This window comes from Colias croceus, chromosome Z, assembly GCF_905220415.1.
Source record: "Colias croceus chromosome Z, ilColCroc2.1".
Lineage (NCBI taxonomy): Eukaryota > Metazoa > Arthropoda > Insecta > Lepidoptera > Pieridae > Colias > Colias croceus.
Genome location: NC_059568.1, coordinates 8478350 through 8496639, shown reverse-complemented (window position 1 = coordinate 8496639; position 18290 = coordinate 8478350). Strand labels below are relative to the sequence as shown.

The following is an 18290-nucleotide window of genomic DNA, read 5'->3' as shown; positions in this document are numbered from 1 at the left end:
GATGCAAAATACAGAAATATGAAATTGTGTCAGATATTATTGCTTCCTAGTTGATGTCACATATTTATGCTTTTCGTGAGGAATCGATGCAAAATACAGAAATATGAAATTGTGTCAGATATTATTGCTTCCTAGTTGATGTCACATACTTATGCTTTTCGTGAGGAATCGATGCAAAATACATAAATATGAAATTGTGTCAGATATTATTGCCACCTAGTTGGTGTCACATAGGTATTTATTATTTATGCTTTGTGTGAGGAATCGATGCAAAATACAGAAATATGAAATTGTGTCAGATATTATTGCCACCTAGTTTGTGTCACATATTTATGCTTTGTGTGAGGAATCGATGCAAAATACAGAAATATGAAATTGTGTCAGATATTATTGCTTCCTAGTTGATGTCACATATTTATGCTTTTCGTGAGGAATCGATGCAAAATACAGAAATATGAAATTGTGTCAGATATTATTGCTTCCTAGTTGATGTCACATATTTAAATGCTTTTTGTGAGGAATCGATGCAAAATACAGAAATATGAAATTGTGTCAGATATTATTGCCATCTAGTTGATGTCACATATTTATGCCGTGAGAGGTTGTCACAATTATTTGCTGTACATTTTCGTCACATTATTTTGATGCCACTTTATTATGTTGCCTACTAATGTCAGATATTTTTGATGTATACGGGCAGATAGATATTATTGAATTTATTCTAGTGACAGATATTTTTGCACATCGCCCCCTAGGCATATATTATTGCTCGTGACTGTACTCCGGATATGTGCATTTGTATTGTGAAATAAATTTAATATATTTATGTGGAAAACTTATTTTTTACATAGAAAATATTTTTGTGTATAATGTAATTATGTTCAACTGAATAAATTGAGTTTAAAAGCAAAGTTTGTTTTTTTGTTTGTAAGATTATTTTGAATAGTTTTAGAGCTAGCGCGCACGAGCAACTTTGTTTTCGCAACTATTTTGTCTCTCCCACCCATGGGCTAGTATGAAAGTGCGCGCACGTAGCGACGCAACTCCCCATACAATTGATGGGAGAGACAAAATAATTGCGTAGACAAAGTAGCTCGTGCGCGCTGGCTCTAAGGGTTTCCTAGAAATGGTGGATAATCTACGTGTGAACTTTAACTTGTCACGCCAAGGGGTTGTATTATGTACTCTTATTTGCAGACAGCTTTCTCCGTGAATTGAACTAACTGGAAAATTCACACTATACAAATTATAACTATGGCTGGTTATTGCGTTCATAATATGAATTTGCCAGTCAGTTCAATTCACGGCGTAATCTGCCTGGAATTGGTCTGGAAATAAGAGGTCATAAATACGGCTACAAGCAACTGGTAACAATGTATGAAGTACAACCTGTAATCTACTGTAATAAAAACAACTCTTTTCTTGTAATTTTTTATTTTTTATTTTATCAAATGATTTTGTTTCATATTTCACAACCGATATGTAGGTAGGTATGATATGTATTTAAAAAAAACGGCTAACTACTAGTTATGGTATTTTGAGGTCCACTCAAAACTTGCTTCAGACGGAGGATTAGCATTCAATTGCCCACTAAGTCTAAACAATCTTCCATTTAAAGTCGTCGCTGCTTCCATTTTCCTCAAAAGTGCATTTTTAGAACTGGCGTTCAGGGTTTTCTCAGTTAGCGTCTTATTCGATTCCGAATCTAAAGAATGAATTATTGAATCTGCATCAATATCTAAATTGAGTATATTTGTTTGAGATTCTTCAAGCCATAATTTTTGCAAATTTAAAGCCATCAGTTCCAATTGCACTTGAGATAATTCCCGAATTACATCTATCTGTACGGACATAGCATGATCGCACGTTTTTAGTAAAGAATTTAATGCCTCCAGAACATCTGCTCTTCTTTTTTGAATACTGTATTGACTGTCAATATTCTTTTCGAAGAAAGCTAGGTGTTCGTATAGTTCAGCTAGTTGCAGGGAACATGTTATGTACTGAGCAGAATGTTGCTCAAAGTCATAATAATGCTTGGCTCTCATCAACCATTTATGTGTAAATGCAAAAAGTTTTCGAGCTTCCTCCGAAGTTTTTACACTTTCCTTTGGTACTCTATTCTCTATATCTCTTAGATCCAAAGAAGGGAATGTAAAAATATTCTCTGTTGAACAGTCTCCTTTACCAGTCTTTTCTGAACCGATATCCTTTCCGTTTTCTTCAAGATTTTCTATGTCTTCATTAACAACATCCATAGTTTTCCATAAATCTGCTTTAGATGACGGTTGTGTAAAATACTTATTTAAAATATTCTTCTGGGAAAGCTTAAATAATGCTAAGCCATATTTGACCCAATGATGACTCAACTCAAGGAACTGTATTTCAAAATCTGCTTTCTGAAGTATAAATTCTTCTGGCATTAATTTACAATTATCATGACAAGTACGTAGTACATGATAGGCAGCACATAAATGATGACAAGCATGATTGAGCTGATTCAGATATGTAAAATAATTTCCAAGCCGTGCAGTTCGTAAAGCCCAGTCTTGGGGAGTACCCTCTTTCATTTCCAATTGTCTTCTTAATGCTGTATGATTGTAAAGAGTGTATTTATCTGGTAAATTCAATTTGTTGTATAAAAAAGCTTGCATTTGAATATTGTTTGTAATAACTTTATCGATTTTTTCCGGGTTTATTCGCTTAATTGTATTAATGGGTTCAGTCGTAAATAAATCTTCAGCGTCCAAAAATGTATCTGGCTTAATTTCATTGATCTTATCATAAATATCTTCTATATTTTCAAGTATTTCTCGGGCCAAAGTTGTTTGATCTAACTGTATCAGATAATAACATAGTAAATTTTGTATTCTAAGTAATATGAAAAGACAATATTCTCTTAATTCGTAAGGTTTGAGTTTATCATATGATGTTTGAAGGATGTTTCGTTTATCAATTAATGATATAGGCATCGCTTTAGCTGTTAATAAAGCTAAATATCCTTCCATTGCCAAGGATCGTACATAAAGGTCATGATTCTCTTTACCCAATACAATAAGTTCTGTTTGTAGGAATTGAATGTCCCTTTTCAAACTTTGAAGTCTTTCTGAAGAATGTTTATTTTTTATAGTATTTCGCACATTCTCAAAAGTACTAGCTATCCGACTCAATGTAGCTTCCATTATATTTTCACATAAAATTTTTGTAAGCTTAGTAAAATATTTGTTACCTTGAATTTTTTTGAATAGAAAATGTTTGAAGTATTTGCTGTTATTGTACGTCGAATTTAGGAATTATTTTTAAATGTTAAATTAATCTTCTGCCAAACTCATTCGAGGAGGTTAGATACCTACATCTCTGACATTTTTTATGCTATCCTCGGCAACGGAGCTGGGCGAGAGGCGCGCCTGATGGTTAGCGCTGTGGTTAGCGCTAACACCGCCCTCGAACAGACAACTGCAAAAGCCTCAGTTCGTTTGCAGACCTTACGGATTAAAGAAGTAAAGTTATGCGATATCTTCCCTCAATTTTGCCTTTTGACATCACTTGTAGACAAGTGTTTAAAGTTTATATATTTTTATAATTATTGACTCTGCATCCGTTGCAATATATAGGAAAATCATACAACTGTAAAACTTTTATGGCTGCAGTAAAAAGATAACACGAGTATATACTTCCAATTTAAATGCACCTCATACTAGGACTCGAGTAAGTTTGCCTAATTTGCTTTCAAATTCGTTTTAAAAAATACTTGGAAAAATATCATGATGAGCTCTGTGTCAATATTTACCTCTCCAGGAATTTGTGTAATTTCAAATGTCTATATTAACTGGGCTAAGAATGGAAGTGGTAAGTTAGATGTAACTAGTATACAATTAATAAAACACCAATATCCAGGAAAAAAGTTTATTAATGAATAAATCTTGGCAAGGCCTGTATATTTATGAGTACTTTCTAACATGATTGTTTGTTCAACTTACGCTAACATTAAATTACAAATACTATTTCACTTAAACTCCAGTGACTCCTTTCAAGATTCAACACCGATTCAATTGAAAGCTGATAATAGACAACTACACGATAAAAATAGAAATATATAAAAGTGCAATAAGATATTTGTCAAATTGAATCTATTTGCATCAATCAAAGTTGAAATTCTTACATTTCAACATGCAAATTGAGACATTTTGAATCTTTCTAGAAGTTATTCTTTTTCACATATATTTTTATAAAATTGAGAACATTATCAGATTGTCGTTTACACGCTTATGACATAGAGTAGTAAATTTCGTACAATATTTCAATGAATGGGAATGTTTATTCTCACTAACTTCAAGTACTGCATAAACAGTGTACACCTTACAACTTATAATACGTTCCAGTTTGTTACGAAAAGTCTTAATTAAGTACAATCTTATCCTATCCCTTAACCGTAACGTGAAAAATCACCATAAAAATATAAAATTAGTTTAAAGAAAAGATTCATTAATCTTATCGGTTCTATACTGGAATTTATTAATGCTAACATCGTATACTTAAAACAATTATTGGAGGTGGGTAGCACTTGCCTAGGCGAAGACTCCAAGAGCATGCTATGTTCGTATCGAAGAAAATAATCTTCACTAGAATAATCAATTCCCTGTATTAACGAAATAATCGCCGCGACATCGCATAGTTTACAAACACAAATACTTTTTCTAAAAATTATTAAGGTTTACAAAAAAAAAAATTAAATACCTCCTACACAGTCTCATACAAATTACAATGAAAATCTAATAGCTAAAGTTACACATTATTTACATTAAATTCACGTCCGCTACGTCACATACGATCAGATACACGAGAGGCAGTGTAGTTGCAACGTCTAAATTAAATAAAGTAAGTACACAGTGAAGTTACACAAGTCAGTATTCTTAATTTTGTGCTCATTGTATTCACGATTAAAATACATTAGCGAACTCCACGTAAGATGAGGTTCAAATGAGGTAGACAGGGCCAGGGAGCCATCTAATATACTTCAATTTAAATCGAGAACAAACAAATGTAAAATCGCTTTAAGCATTCACAATAAAATAAAACTTTAATCCTAAACAAAATGTGATGGATACATATAAACATTACAACATAGGTGTTACAATTATCTCGAGCCGTGTTCTTCCATTATGCGAGATTCCCAATACTTCAAGATTCTATCTCAATATAAATGGGCCAATGAGGCAAAACGATAGGTTTCAACACTGAAGGAGCATGAATAAAGTGAGGACTAAGTGTGGACGGTATCCAGGCGTCGCGGACGGTAAATTAAAGTGGGTCTAATGTTTGCCCCGTGGTGATGTGATAGATGTGTCGAATGAAAAAAAAAGTTCGACATGTGACATCTACCAACCCGCATTTGGCCAGCGTGGTGGATGGCCTGTACCCTCATAGGCCCGTGTCCCAGCAGAGGGAACTGGGAACATATGGGCTGATGGTTATGGGTGGCGTTTAAGGGGAGAAGGTGGGAAGTGTGGCCAACTTCTGCTGCACCTCCGGGGAGGTGTTGTCGCTGAGCAGCAGCGTGTGCGAGAACCCCATGGCCACCTGTGTGATGTTCAGCCCGTCCATGCGGTTCACCTCCTTCGGCTTCGCGGTGGACCGGTTTATTTCACCCATGCCCTGTTGATGAACATGTTCCATTATAAACACGTGTCGAATATCAAAATTTTATTAAATACCGTTTGAAAATATAGTTGTATTATTTTTTACCAATAGCAATTCGAATATCAAAAATATGCAATTTTTGATATTCGAATACAATTCGTAATATAATACATTTAAACAAAATATTTATATAACCTTATCTTTTATAATTTTGAAATGCTACTGTACAGTTTGTGTATAATACCTCAATGTTATATTCTTGTTCAATTGAATGTTTGCAATATTTTTATTAGTTTGAGTTCTCATAAAAACCATTACTATATTTTACACAAGATTTTTATCTTAAAACCCCAATTTTATATTAAAATTTATGTGTCAACTGACCAATTCTCCATAAGTGGGAGACACGCCCCAGGCGATGAGCGAGTCGTCTGCAGAGATCACGATGGATGTGTTGCTAGTACCCACGCTACGGATGTGCCAACCTGCGAAAAAAATACAAATAAATGTTTGTTTTAGTTTTTGAGAATGATTTTTTCTGAATGACAATTTTAAAGCTAATTTTTTTCCTTGTCACCACCATACTGTTATCCTTTTTTCTTTTTTTGTTTATTCCGTTTTGTCAAAATTTCTTTTTACGTAATTTTAATTTTTAAGTGTATTTCTCATTTGTTTATTAACTTAAGAATGTCATCAAGAATACAAATGTTTTTAGTGTTTTTTTTTCTGAATAAATTACAAATAAATATATATTTTTTAATTAACAAACAATATATAAAAGATATTATAATAAAAACACCTGTAAGGTCTTGGACCGGCTTCGGATACATGTTGGCTTCGCCCGTGCGCTTAGTTTGGCCAAACAAGAAGAGTAGGCCTGAAAAAAATTAGACAGTTATGTTTCCATCATATAAACACAATAAATAAATAAAATAATTATTTTAATTTCTCTATTAGTTAATGTATCTTGGATGATTTATGCTACACCATGTCGCAGTCAAACATTATTGTTTACTTTTTGTATTCACCTCCGCCAGCCTGCAAGAGCATGCCTGTGGTACTACCAGTGATAAAAGTGCTTATGGGCGGCGGTGAACACTCATCGTCAGGTGGTCCACCTGCCTCTTTGCTTGCTCTGACATAAAAAAATAACCTGCGGCAAAAATAACTTTCCCCGGGGTCGTGGACGATATAAAAATGAACCTACGGCTCCTTCCCCGGGGCCGTGGGTATCTATTCAACATTTCCCTATATTAAAAGGTCTATAATAAAATCAGCTCACCAATCTCATTGACGGCGAGGCTGTACGTAGCGCCGCAGTGCACGGAGCGCACGCCGCGCGCCTGCGAGTCGAAGAACTTGATCAGCCGCGGCACCGCCTCGTCCTTCTGCTCCGCGTGCCCGAGCCGCCCGAACCCGCCGAAGCCCCAGCTGAACGCGCGCTTCTTTGAGTCGATCGCCACCTACATTGGTACAAGAAACTCTAATTAGTAGAGGAGATCGGCCACCTACATCGTACAAGAAATTCTAATCAAATCATTGATAGCAAACAGTTTATGTAAAGTTTATTTTTATTTTAAATAAATGTCAGTGTGTGACATTTATTTTTCGTCTGAGCCAAGAAGCTTATATCTAATACACTGGAGATTGCACTATGACCATTGACTTGTCACAAGAAAATATAACCTTGAATGACGTCAGTGTTGTTTTTTGTCTCTTTCTGTGGGTGACCACACTGGTTTGTATATTCAGGATTTTTCGAAATAGAAAAAATTAAAAATCATGGTCTATAAATAATAACGACATATATTTTTAACAGTATTAATTATATTATAATATTACTGGCCATACTTTATAGGTACATACAATTTTAATTGGTATAGAATGATAGTTTTAAATAACTCTTGGCTACAAAGCCTGGATATGAACCGATATATAGCATTAACATCCTTTGTAAATAGAGGAAAGTTGTGTTTTGCATCAGATGCTGTTTACCAAATTGAAAGCTACTCAGATCTTCTTTTTAAACGCGTTGCTTCGACGGGTCAATTTCAAGCCAAAATCATCAAAGAAAAACTGTAATAAACGCCTTGCACAAATTTCAGCTAACTTTACAAAGTTTATTTTTCAAAAGGTATTTTTTCTGGGTCGTAATCCTCAGTAACTTTACCCTTGATGGGCACATATATTTCTTTTTGTTTTACTTTTTGGAAAGCTGAAATACCTAAAACAAAAAATATGAGGTAAGTTAAAAAAGTCTAAATTTCAATGTAAAAACGAACAATCTTATAACTACATGTGAGTGCAATACCGATGTCGAGTGTTGTTTCATTACTAGTAAAAATCTTGAAAATGGTGTTCTAAATTTCATCATAATATTGTTATTACAATATATTCTCTTCACTATCCATAAAAACTCGTCATCATGGTTACCTTACTTGTTAATTTTGTTTATTGAAAACTTGTTGAAAAATGATAAAGTGTTAGGAAAATAACAAATTTAACACGACTGCTTTCTAAAATGATGCAAAATTTTACAATTTTTGCCATTGAAATGATTCTAAACAGGTAAATGCAGGAGTATTGAGGAATATTGTAAATAACATAAATATACACTTGCCTGTGAAATTCTATGCCAGAATTTGGTGTCCAAACACTTCTGCAATTTTTCACAATGCAATACATTATTTATATTCGGAAAATATTTATTAAATACGCAACAATATTAACTTAAATATTCGAAGCGACGCAATTTTTTTGACACTTATGCCATATTGTCAAAGTGAGAGTTGCTACAATTTTATTATGGTAACTACCCATAATCAGGGAGTATCGCTTTTTAATAATTGGTCCAGATACTTATTTTATTTAGCATAAATAATAATTGTCTCATCCAACAATGCTTCTGAATGACGTTGTTGGCAATTTATCAACAAACTCATGTACAAAAACTAACCTTTTGCACAGAATATTACGGCATACATAGTAGCCTTGGGAAAACTTCGTATTAACAGTGGCAATACCAAGTTAGGTGTGAAAGTGATAAAACACAACAATTTTCTTGTTACACGTCAAATGTTCATACCGAAATCTCCAGTGTATTAGATATAAGCTTCTTGGTCTGAGCACATATTATTATTATTATTGTCGGCACGTATCACTTGACATTTGGCGTACGTATTTTTTGCTGACATTACTCGAAAAATCAAATGCAGCATCATTGCCATAGTTTCGATGAAAATTGTCATAAAAAAACAGCTAAATTGTATTAGTTTAAATGTGTCTTTACAAATAAACTAATGTTTTTTTTTAATGACCCCCTTTACTTGCATGTGCTGATGATAAGATTAAGATAACTGAATAATATTGAAGAAAAATGAACAATACTTACAGTGTGATTATTGCCGCAGGAGAAATCTACAATGATCACGTCATTCACTGGTATCATGTGGCCATCTTTGGCTTTCTCGAAAAACAGCTCAATCTTCTTTGGCACGGTTTGGAAGTGGTACGACAGCTTAGTTGATGTGACGAAGTATTTGCCGTCAGTATTGTGGCCTATATAAGAGTAAAAAATAAATAAATAATGTTTCTTCTTTATATATAACGTTTATTCGTCTTATCGTGAATATTGATGCAATACAAATATTAAGAACGACTTTACAGATTGTATTAACATTGACTTACCTAATTGACCAAACTCAGGCAAGCCAAATGAATGCAGGACGCCATTGCAATCCAGTATCATGGAGAATTCGGCGCCACATCCAACTTTCACAATTGGAGCACCCCTTAAAAAATACAACATAATATAATAGATATCGAATTATACATTGTAGTTTTATGATCATAAGAAATAGATAAACACGAAAAACATGACCCTACTTTTGCCACAGGCAGCAAAACACAAGAAATTTAGTTATGTCGTTATGTCTATGATTACAATATACCTACTATAGACTATAGTGTATGAAATACTTACTTATACCGTATGCGTGTAGGCTTAAGTATTTGCGGCGTGGTGTTGCCGAGCCCGCACTGACCGCACTTGTTCTCGCCGCACGCGTACACGGTGCCCGTGTCTGTTCATAAAATAATACTATATTTTACCAAATTTCAAAAAAGTACAACTACCATATTTTAAAGGTTTCCGAAATACCATCATTATCAATAGATGGCGAGGGCAATTTTATTAAATTTCGTGATTTGAGGATAAACATTTTGAGATCAATCTTCAAATTCATCATTACTAATGTTTTAACTGCGACAGCCTGACCTCACGCCATCACGCCAAAGGTTTCACGATTTAAATGAAATCACACACTTAAAACATCTTAGTCGAATATTAAAAAAACGAATTATATCAGCACACGAGGTTTACCTGTCACAAACATGCTATGATTCCTGCCCACAGCTGCATGGATGATGTTGAGCCCTTTCAAAGTTGGCACGAGCTCTGGCACATTGCGCGTGTTTGTATCTCCGAAGCCGAGCTGGCCGAATGTGTTGCGACCTAATGAATAATTACCAATAATCATATAACCTATTTCAGCAACAATGCGTAATCATTCTGAATATATTTAGCTGTATTTACACTTTATTCTGTCAGCCGTTTGACCATGTTGGTTGACTGTGGAAACATTAAGGTTGCCAGTGATATTCCACATTGCAAGATATATTTTGATAGTTTGTGGTTGTGATTTCAACTGGTGTTCCCATTGAAATAGTTACAGAACTTGAGAAGCATTCTGCTGATTAGTGAAAGATGCAAGTTGTCTGGAGACATCAGATGCTTGGATTATTAAGGGTTAAGTGAATTTTACACTACTAACGCTAGTTACACTAAGCTTCAATATGTTAAGATTGATTAAATTTGTTCCACTCATTTCGTTTTTTTTTTATACACACATATATAAGATAATCAATTTATTACTTACCAAAAGTATAAGCATCACCCTCTTCCGAGACAAGAATGGAGTGACCAGCACTGCATCCACTTATTATAAGGCGATACTGAAACAATTAATTGAAGTTACAACCTCTGCTATCTTTGTATATTGTGAGTACATATACATAATGCAGTTATCATGGGATTTTATTTTTAATTAACAATTCACTACCTTTTTGTCAGTAAACTTGTGGAAAGTATATAAATTCGGGTGGGTACGTTTACTGGGATTATTATCCCTCTTTGCAACCAAATCCCAGGAGACTAGACCAGCTATCATGAGGACGCCTGGCGTTTTGTAAAATGTTTGAAGCAGTTCCTGAAACATGTAAAATTACACCAATCATACAACAATTGCCTTAATTATTCCTTTGAACATAATAAGGTAACTATCAACATTGTTATGAAAAGCAGAAAATCATTTATTTACACCATTTATTATTCACTCACTTTCACTCTAGACATTTATGATTATCTTTATCAATAAATAAAATACCTCAGGTAACTTCAATTTAGGCTCATCAGGCATAGGAGATGGAGTCCTTTGTTTATCTTGTTCATGTTCAGAGATCGAGGAATCGTTGCTTTCTTCATCTTCAGACACATGTTTTGGTTTCCTTTTTGCTTTGGATCTCATTGGCAGAGACAAAGGTCTTTTACGGCTGGTGTTCGACATCTTTCACCTGATGACAAGATTTTTCATTTTCATATATTATATTCTACTAGGTTTTCGCCCGCGCAGTCAAAGAAAAACCCGCATAGTTCCCATTCGCGTGGGATTTCCGGGATTGCGTCATTTTCCCGGGATAAAAGTAGCCTATGTCCTTTTTCGGGTATCAAAATATTTCCATACCAAATTTCATGAAAATTGGTTCAGTAGTTTAGGCGTGATTGAGTAAAAGACAGACAGACAGAGTTACTTTCGCATTTATAATATTATTATAGTATGGACTATAGAGTTATTACAAGAATGTCTGACGGACTAATAATAGTCTAAAAAGTGGCAACGCTAATTACGGAGATTTTTTGTTAGCAACAGTAAAAAAAATGTGTGCGTGTACTAGTGTACACACGTAAGAAGTGAAACTTCTTTATGACCTTATTTTTCAAAAAATAATTTACTATGTATGCAACTTTACAGAAATACCTCGAATCACGCGTAGTAGAGATAAGAAAAAGATGGCGCGTAACGCAAAAATGTTACACTAAACTTTTTTCCAACCCCGAATAAAGAAGTTTCGCTTAAAAAATCCGTCTTACTGATATTCCAGTGAAATGTTACATAAGTTTTGCAATTTTTAGAGGATTGCAATGCCATATTTGGTACTTAAATAATTTGTAACATTTCAATTGATTATATAAATTTAATGTCTGATGACATGATTGTCAGCTGCCATCACTTTAATCCATTGAGCCCTGAGCGGCCTGATCGGTCCACCGCCCAATAGATTTTCTATTGTGTCTGTGATTCCGGGGCCTGAGTTAGGTATTAATTTAAATTGACAATTAAAGGAGATCACTTGACTACTTGCCAATTTAATTAGAATTTATATTATAACTTCTAGTATAAACACCAATCAGACCAATGTGATCTAACCAAATAAGCTAATTAAGGTTAAGATATCCTGAATATTTTAAAAGGAATGTCCTTGCAAATATATCATTTATTTCAATAAACATTACAAAAAACAGGACATAATTAGACTTTTAAAGGCAATTTTATGTACTATTCAAGTTTAAAAAAGCATCCTTTCAAATCTTTTCAGACCCTATTTACCATTTATCTTAACTTAATATGGCGATAAATACTATAACAATTAGAAACATATAACATCACAATTTTGAATTAATCTGAGAATTTCTGGTTTAGTATAAAACAGATTAATACGGCTCTAATGGCAGTATCTTTGAATGTGATATTGAATAATAAAAGAATCTATTCTTCAATGTGAATTTCTATCTACAATATAGACTATTTGCCCTTCTGGTGGCAGAAACCAGATTACAGGAAACAGAAATGGGATAAGTTCATTGCATTTTATGAAATACTAGCTTGCCACCCGTGGCTTCGCCCGCTTTGTCTAAAACCTAATAAATTATATACTAAAACCTTCTGTTTGAATCACTCCTATCTATTAAAAAAACCGCATCAAAATCCATTGCGTATTTTAAAAGATTTAAGCATACAAAGGGACATAAGGACAGAGAAAGCGACTTTGTCTTATACTATGTAGTGAAGACCACTAAATTCATAATATCAACTGATTAAAAAATGTATAAATATGGTGTGGACTGTTGATATAATACAACTACGTAACTCAATAAATGTAAGGAATGTTTGCACATTGCTGGAGTGTAAACAGAATGAATAATGATTCATGTAAAGTCCAGTAACTACTTTTAAGCTTGGTCAGTCTTCTGTCATAAATTTAAACAACATCATAAGAAAATAATGGAAGTAATGAAACTTATATGGATACAGTCACAAACTTCTGCTCAGAATCAAATTAATGAAACAAATATTATAATAAGTGGTATAAACCAAGCAACAGGATCATGAAAAAGGGAACAAACAACTTGAAAATGTTCCTACTTCCTACTATAATGTTCATATAGATGTTAAATATAAGAAAATTTAAATTCATTAATGCCTGATGCAGATAGTGAATTGTAGCTTAGCCTCCGAGGGTAGAATGCATTAATTAAGACTGCAATACTATAACTTATAGCTGAACCATAGGTATATACAGTAATCCAAAAGTAATAATGCGCATAGAAATCTTCGTCACTGTTCGGCAACTGTCATATTCTCGGAGAGTCCGAAGATGATATCTATATAGAGCGGTTAAATGCATTCTTCATGCATAATTTAGTCAAATTATATGTTTTGTGCTAAAAGAGATTAATATGTATTTGTAGGTAAGTAACGATTTTGTTTCGATAATTCCTTGTAAGTAAATAGCGAGTATAACCCCACGATTGCGAATATATTATCTTTGTTGGATTGATTTACTTGGAAAATTTATAGTACTTTTAAAGTGTCTTACTGAAGCTGGTGTAATGATGGAAGAAAAGAAGGTTAAAATAATACAAAATTTCTATTGTACTAGCTTTCCGCCTGCGGCTTCGCCCGCGTTTTTAAAGAAAAACCCGCATAGTTCCCGTGCCCGTGGGATTTCCGGGATAAAACCTAGCCTATGTTACTCGTAGATAATGTAGCTTTCTAATGGTGAAAGAATTTTTAAAATCAGTCCAGTAGTTTATGAGCCTATTCATCACAATCAAACAAACAAACAAAGTTTTCCTCTTTATAATATTAGTGTAGATAAAGTATGGTTTTCAAACACAGGTTTATATTTAAACCATATATGTAAATCAAGTTCAAGAGTATTTACAGTACTGATCATTCTTCAATATTATGACAATTACAAAAAAAAAATAAAAACAATCAAAATCAGGGATTATCTTTATTTCTGACATTTTAGATACATCGGAACTCTTCTTCATTTTCACTTTCCCTACTGCCATCACCATTTAATTCACCATTCAATACACCAGATTAATTCAATTCACCTTTAAAAACAAAACCAAGAAGGGTACGTAATAGCAGCTCTATATAATTCCACACAGAGAGAACACGTGCAGTCACCACCAATATTTAAAGACAACTGACGGATTTTTGAGTTTATTGACTGACAGGCTACCGTCACCTACCGCCCGATTTGTTTTTGATTGTGTATGACCATGAATTGACTTCTATTTCTTTTGAACAAGGTGTAAAATGCAAGTTCGTTGTTTAGGGCTCTTACGATTCAATGATTCGAGTGTCTTCGGAAATACGACAAATAGCGAAGATTTGCATGTGCATTATTAATTTTGGATTACTGTACCTATACTATTAAATGAAAAGTAGGTAACTCTGTATGTGTCTCTCTTCACTCCTCAACCATTTAACCAATAAAGATGATATTTCGTACAGAGATAGCTTCAAATCTATTAGAACTATGCGGGGTTTTCCTTGGATACGCGGGCGAAAGGTAGTTAATAATAAACGCAACAGGCAATAGTTCATATTATACCATAATTGGTAAAACTGTACATTATAGGGCGTGGAGTTGAGAGTTGACATTTTTTTTGTGGTTAGCTATTGTCCTATGGAACCCAAATCTGAAATTTCACACTAAGGAAACTTTTAGTTTTTGAGTTACGAATTTTTGAAAATCGGAACATTACTATAGAAAGTTACTCCATCTTGTTTTTGTTACGCATATTTATTATTTTGAGGGGGGAAATAAAAAACAATTTCGCTAGAGCTAGGTGATAGGCAGCACATATTTATAAACACAAATAATTAATATAACCAGAAGTGTTTCCTTGCATAACGTATAACTATCGAAACAGCTGTATTGCATTTATATGTTATAGGGACATGCAAACAATGAGCATTTCGTTCATAGTCTGCTTTATAAGTAGGTATTATACAAAAATAACTAACAGTTAAAACTATCCAATATTTTAATCATAATAGTACACTTTAAAAGATATGCTAAATAATACACAATTACCTTTTAATCATTTCGAGGTATAAATCATTTAATTTTATTTATAAAATGAACATTCGCTTCAGAACACGACACGTGCCATATTTGATATAATAATCACAGAATATAACATATACTTAATGTAATACATGATTACAATTAAATCATTTAAATGGAAATAAAAAGATCAGTTTTTACTTACCGCTTGATTATGCTTGTAAAACACTAAAATATATAATTAATTAGCAATGGTTCCGTTACCCACTTCTGTGACAAATCACAAAGCTGTTAGCGGAACGCTGTTGGGGATACCGTAAAAAAATATTTATTAACCCATGACCGTTCATTTTCTATAAAATAATGAGCCAAAATTGTATCACAAATATTGCCAGTGTTGCGGGAAAAAATTAGAATGGAATCTTAAAACATGTCAGCTCTATACTCTATGTCTCTAGAGCAACATGTTGGCGACTGGGGTTCTGGCGTTTAGTTTGTAGCGTTTATGGCTTGTCCGCACAGCTTTCCGCTTAGATCAAAGATTTTTTCCGCAATTGAACAAGGGCTTGTCGGCACAGCGATATTTCATCGCGATGTTTTAAGCTATTGCATAGCTTCTATCGCGGGCCTTGAGTGCGAGGACCGAATCCAGAAATTCCGTAACGAAAAACCTCACGCTCCCCACTCCGACGGGCGGAGTTGTGGCTTGAAGGCATGCTATGCAATAGCTTTACCGCGGCAGTCCCCGAGTGCCACACGTATTTTTTTTTTCACAATTCTGTGACATATCTATACACTAGCTGTCCCGACAAACGTTGTTGTCTTACTCTAATCACTTAGGGGTATGAAAAATAATGTTGGCCGGTTGGCCGATTCTCAGACTTATCCGTTACCGTAAAATGCTGCAACTTTGCACGGATTTTGACGTTTTTCTTCGATAAATCTTTAATCGTTAAGAAAGTCGTATGTTTTTTCAATTACTGTCCAATATTGGACTTTAAGCTATAGGAATACATTTGCTATTAGTAAAAAAAACACTTATAAAGCACCAAAAAATTGCTTTGAAAACGTAGGCAGAGTTGAGGTAAAAACTACAACATTGCCTGTCATAATATCTTTTTAAATGAATAGGTATTTTGGTAACGGATTTGACACCCATATTGCCATGAAGTTCTTTTCCACATCAGACTTCACTGAATCTTGAATAGCACAAGAAATTTTTTTTACAATGCTAGGCAAAGTTGTGCATGTTTCTTTAAAACTCCCATACAAAAGTGAGTTCGGTGTAGGGCTGTCCCAAAGGAAATGCAACAATTTTCCTTAATATTCAAATATATTTTTAATAAATCAAATTGTTGTACTTAAATTTTAATCACATTTTTTCATAGGAAAACAAATATGTAATAATATTAGGTAATAACATTATTTTAATGTTGGTACCTATTACGTATAAGTAATAAAAATTACAACAGCAGCCTGCAGTGAGATCAACAAATAGTTTTCCAACATTTTCCATTAAAAACCTGCGATCGGTCATTTTTTTTTCTAACTAATCGTGCAGAACAATACGCAAGTCAATCATACTCAATTGACAACCGAACTCTGCTGATAAATTAACAACCTCAGCAATATGCTTTTCTTCTTCTGCAAATAATTTTGTAGGATGGCCCACAGATTTTACATGAAGATTCTTACATATTTCTTACATATTTTGTTAAGAATAGTACGCCTAGGAATACCGAATTGCTTCTCCGCCTCGTATGAAGATATTTTCTTACATGTGACTAAATCTACCGCCACATTCAGCATCTCCTGCGAATAATCGGAGTACTGTCTAGCCCCTGGTTTTCTTCTACTCTTGGGTGGGTTGCTCATGTAATAAGTACTATAAATGACTTAAAGAAAATTAAATTGGACATCCTTAATTTCTGATGATGATAAATAAAGAAACAATAGTTCTAGCTTCTATAAAACGTTGTTAGATCAATTACAAAAAAAAAACAATTATTACACAAGCAAAACCACGGTCGATTAAGAGTTTGTTGAAAAAATTACACGGGGCAGCCCTAACCCTAGATAATGTTGAGTAAAAAGTTGCGAAAATCTGACACAACTTTGCCGACCATGATTTAACGGTTTAAATTAAGATATAATACAGAAAAAACAGTTAAAATACATAAAAGAGCATATTTTCTTTGCTATATAACATATTACGCTAGCCGGTAAAAAGCGTTAAGCGAGTATCCGCACTGACAATGAAACGGACTCCTGTGACGGACTCTGAAGTCTGACATTTTTTCATCTAAAATTTGGAGTGACGTGTGATCGAATGTTGCCATACAGATTGCCGACTTGCTTTTAGTACCATAGACAATAAAAAACATTTCCCAGCGGGAATAATTTAACTTTTTTGAATTTAGGCAATGTTGAGCTATAAAGGCAATGTTACAGCATTTTACGGTACGCACACAAAATTTCATAAGAATCGGTACAGCCGTTTTGGTGGAGTATGGTAACTAACATTGTGACACGGGAATTTTATACATTACACTACATAATATAAAACAAAGTCACTTTCTCTGTCCATATGTCCCTTTGTATGCTTTAATCTTTCAAACTACGAAACGGATTTTGATGCGGTTTTTTTTAATAGATAGATAGTAAGGTTTTAGTATATAATTTATTAGGTTTAATTCAAAGCGGGCGAAGCCGCGGGCGGTAAGCTAGTAAGATTATAAAGCTGAAGAGTTTGTTTGTTTGTTTGAACGCGCTAAACTCAGAAACTACTGGTCCGATTTGAAAAATTCTTTCGGTGTTAGATAGCCCATTTATCGAGGGAGGTTAAAGGCTATACATATTATATATCATCACGCTTCTACCAACAGAAGTCTAGTCACGGGGGGTGAAACTGCGCGGAGCAGCTAGTTTAATTTAAGGACTTATCCGCACTGGTAGTATATATATCATGCAGAAATTTATTCTGTGATTTGAAGCAAATTGAAAGCTAAACGGTGCAAACTATTTCCACGCAAATATTTGGCTTTTAAGTGTGGCTGTATCCACACTGCGCAGCTGCGGGATAAAATTTACGCGTTTCGCTCAGTTATTCGTTGTTCAACAGCGTTATTGTTATTATAATAATAAGAATTCCAATGTGTCTCTCAGAT

General features: G+C 34.0%; 2 protein-coding genes across 2 annotated transcripts; both read right to left on the bottom strand.

The window, feature by feature from the left end:
• Nucleotides 1-1474: 1474 nt before the first annotated feature.
• Nucleotides 1475-3256, bottom strand: LOC123705228 (KIF-binding protein-like). Its single transcript, XM_045653924.1, has one exon. It carries the CDS (start codon nucleotides 3177-3179, stop codon nucleotides 1524-1526), a length of 1656 nt encoding a protein of 551 aa, XP_045509880.1. The 5' UTR covers nucleotides 3180-3256; the 3' UTR covers nucleotides 1475-1523.
• A 633-nt stretch (nucleotides 3257-3889) lies between these two features.
• Nucleotides 3890-15492, bottom strand: LOC123705115 (protein RCC2 homolog). The gene is made up of 12 exons (XM_045653744.1): nucleotides 15329-15492; nucleotides 11082-11268; nucleotides 10758-10904; nucleotides 10575-10650; nucleotides 10019-10150; nucleotides 9620-9719; nucleotides 9325-9428; nucleotides 9029-9195; nucleotides 6920-7100; nucleotides 6437-6514; nucleotides 6022-6122; nucleotides 3890-5652 (listed from the first exon to the last, which is right to left on the bottom strand). The coding sequence occupies exons 2-12, from the start codon at nucleotides 11259-11261 to the stop codon at nucleotides 5482-5484; spliced, it is 1437 nt and encodes a 478-aa protein (XP_045509700.1). The 5' UTR covers nucleotides 11262-11268; nucleotides 15329-15492; the 3' UTR covers nucleotides 3890-5481.
• Between the last annotated feature and the right edge of the window lie 2798 nt (nucleotides 15493-18290).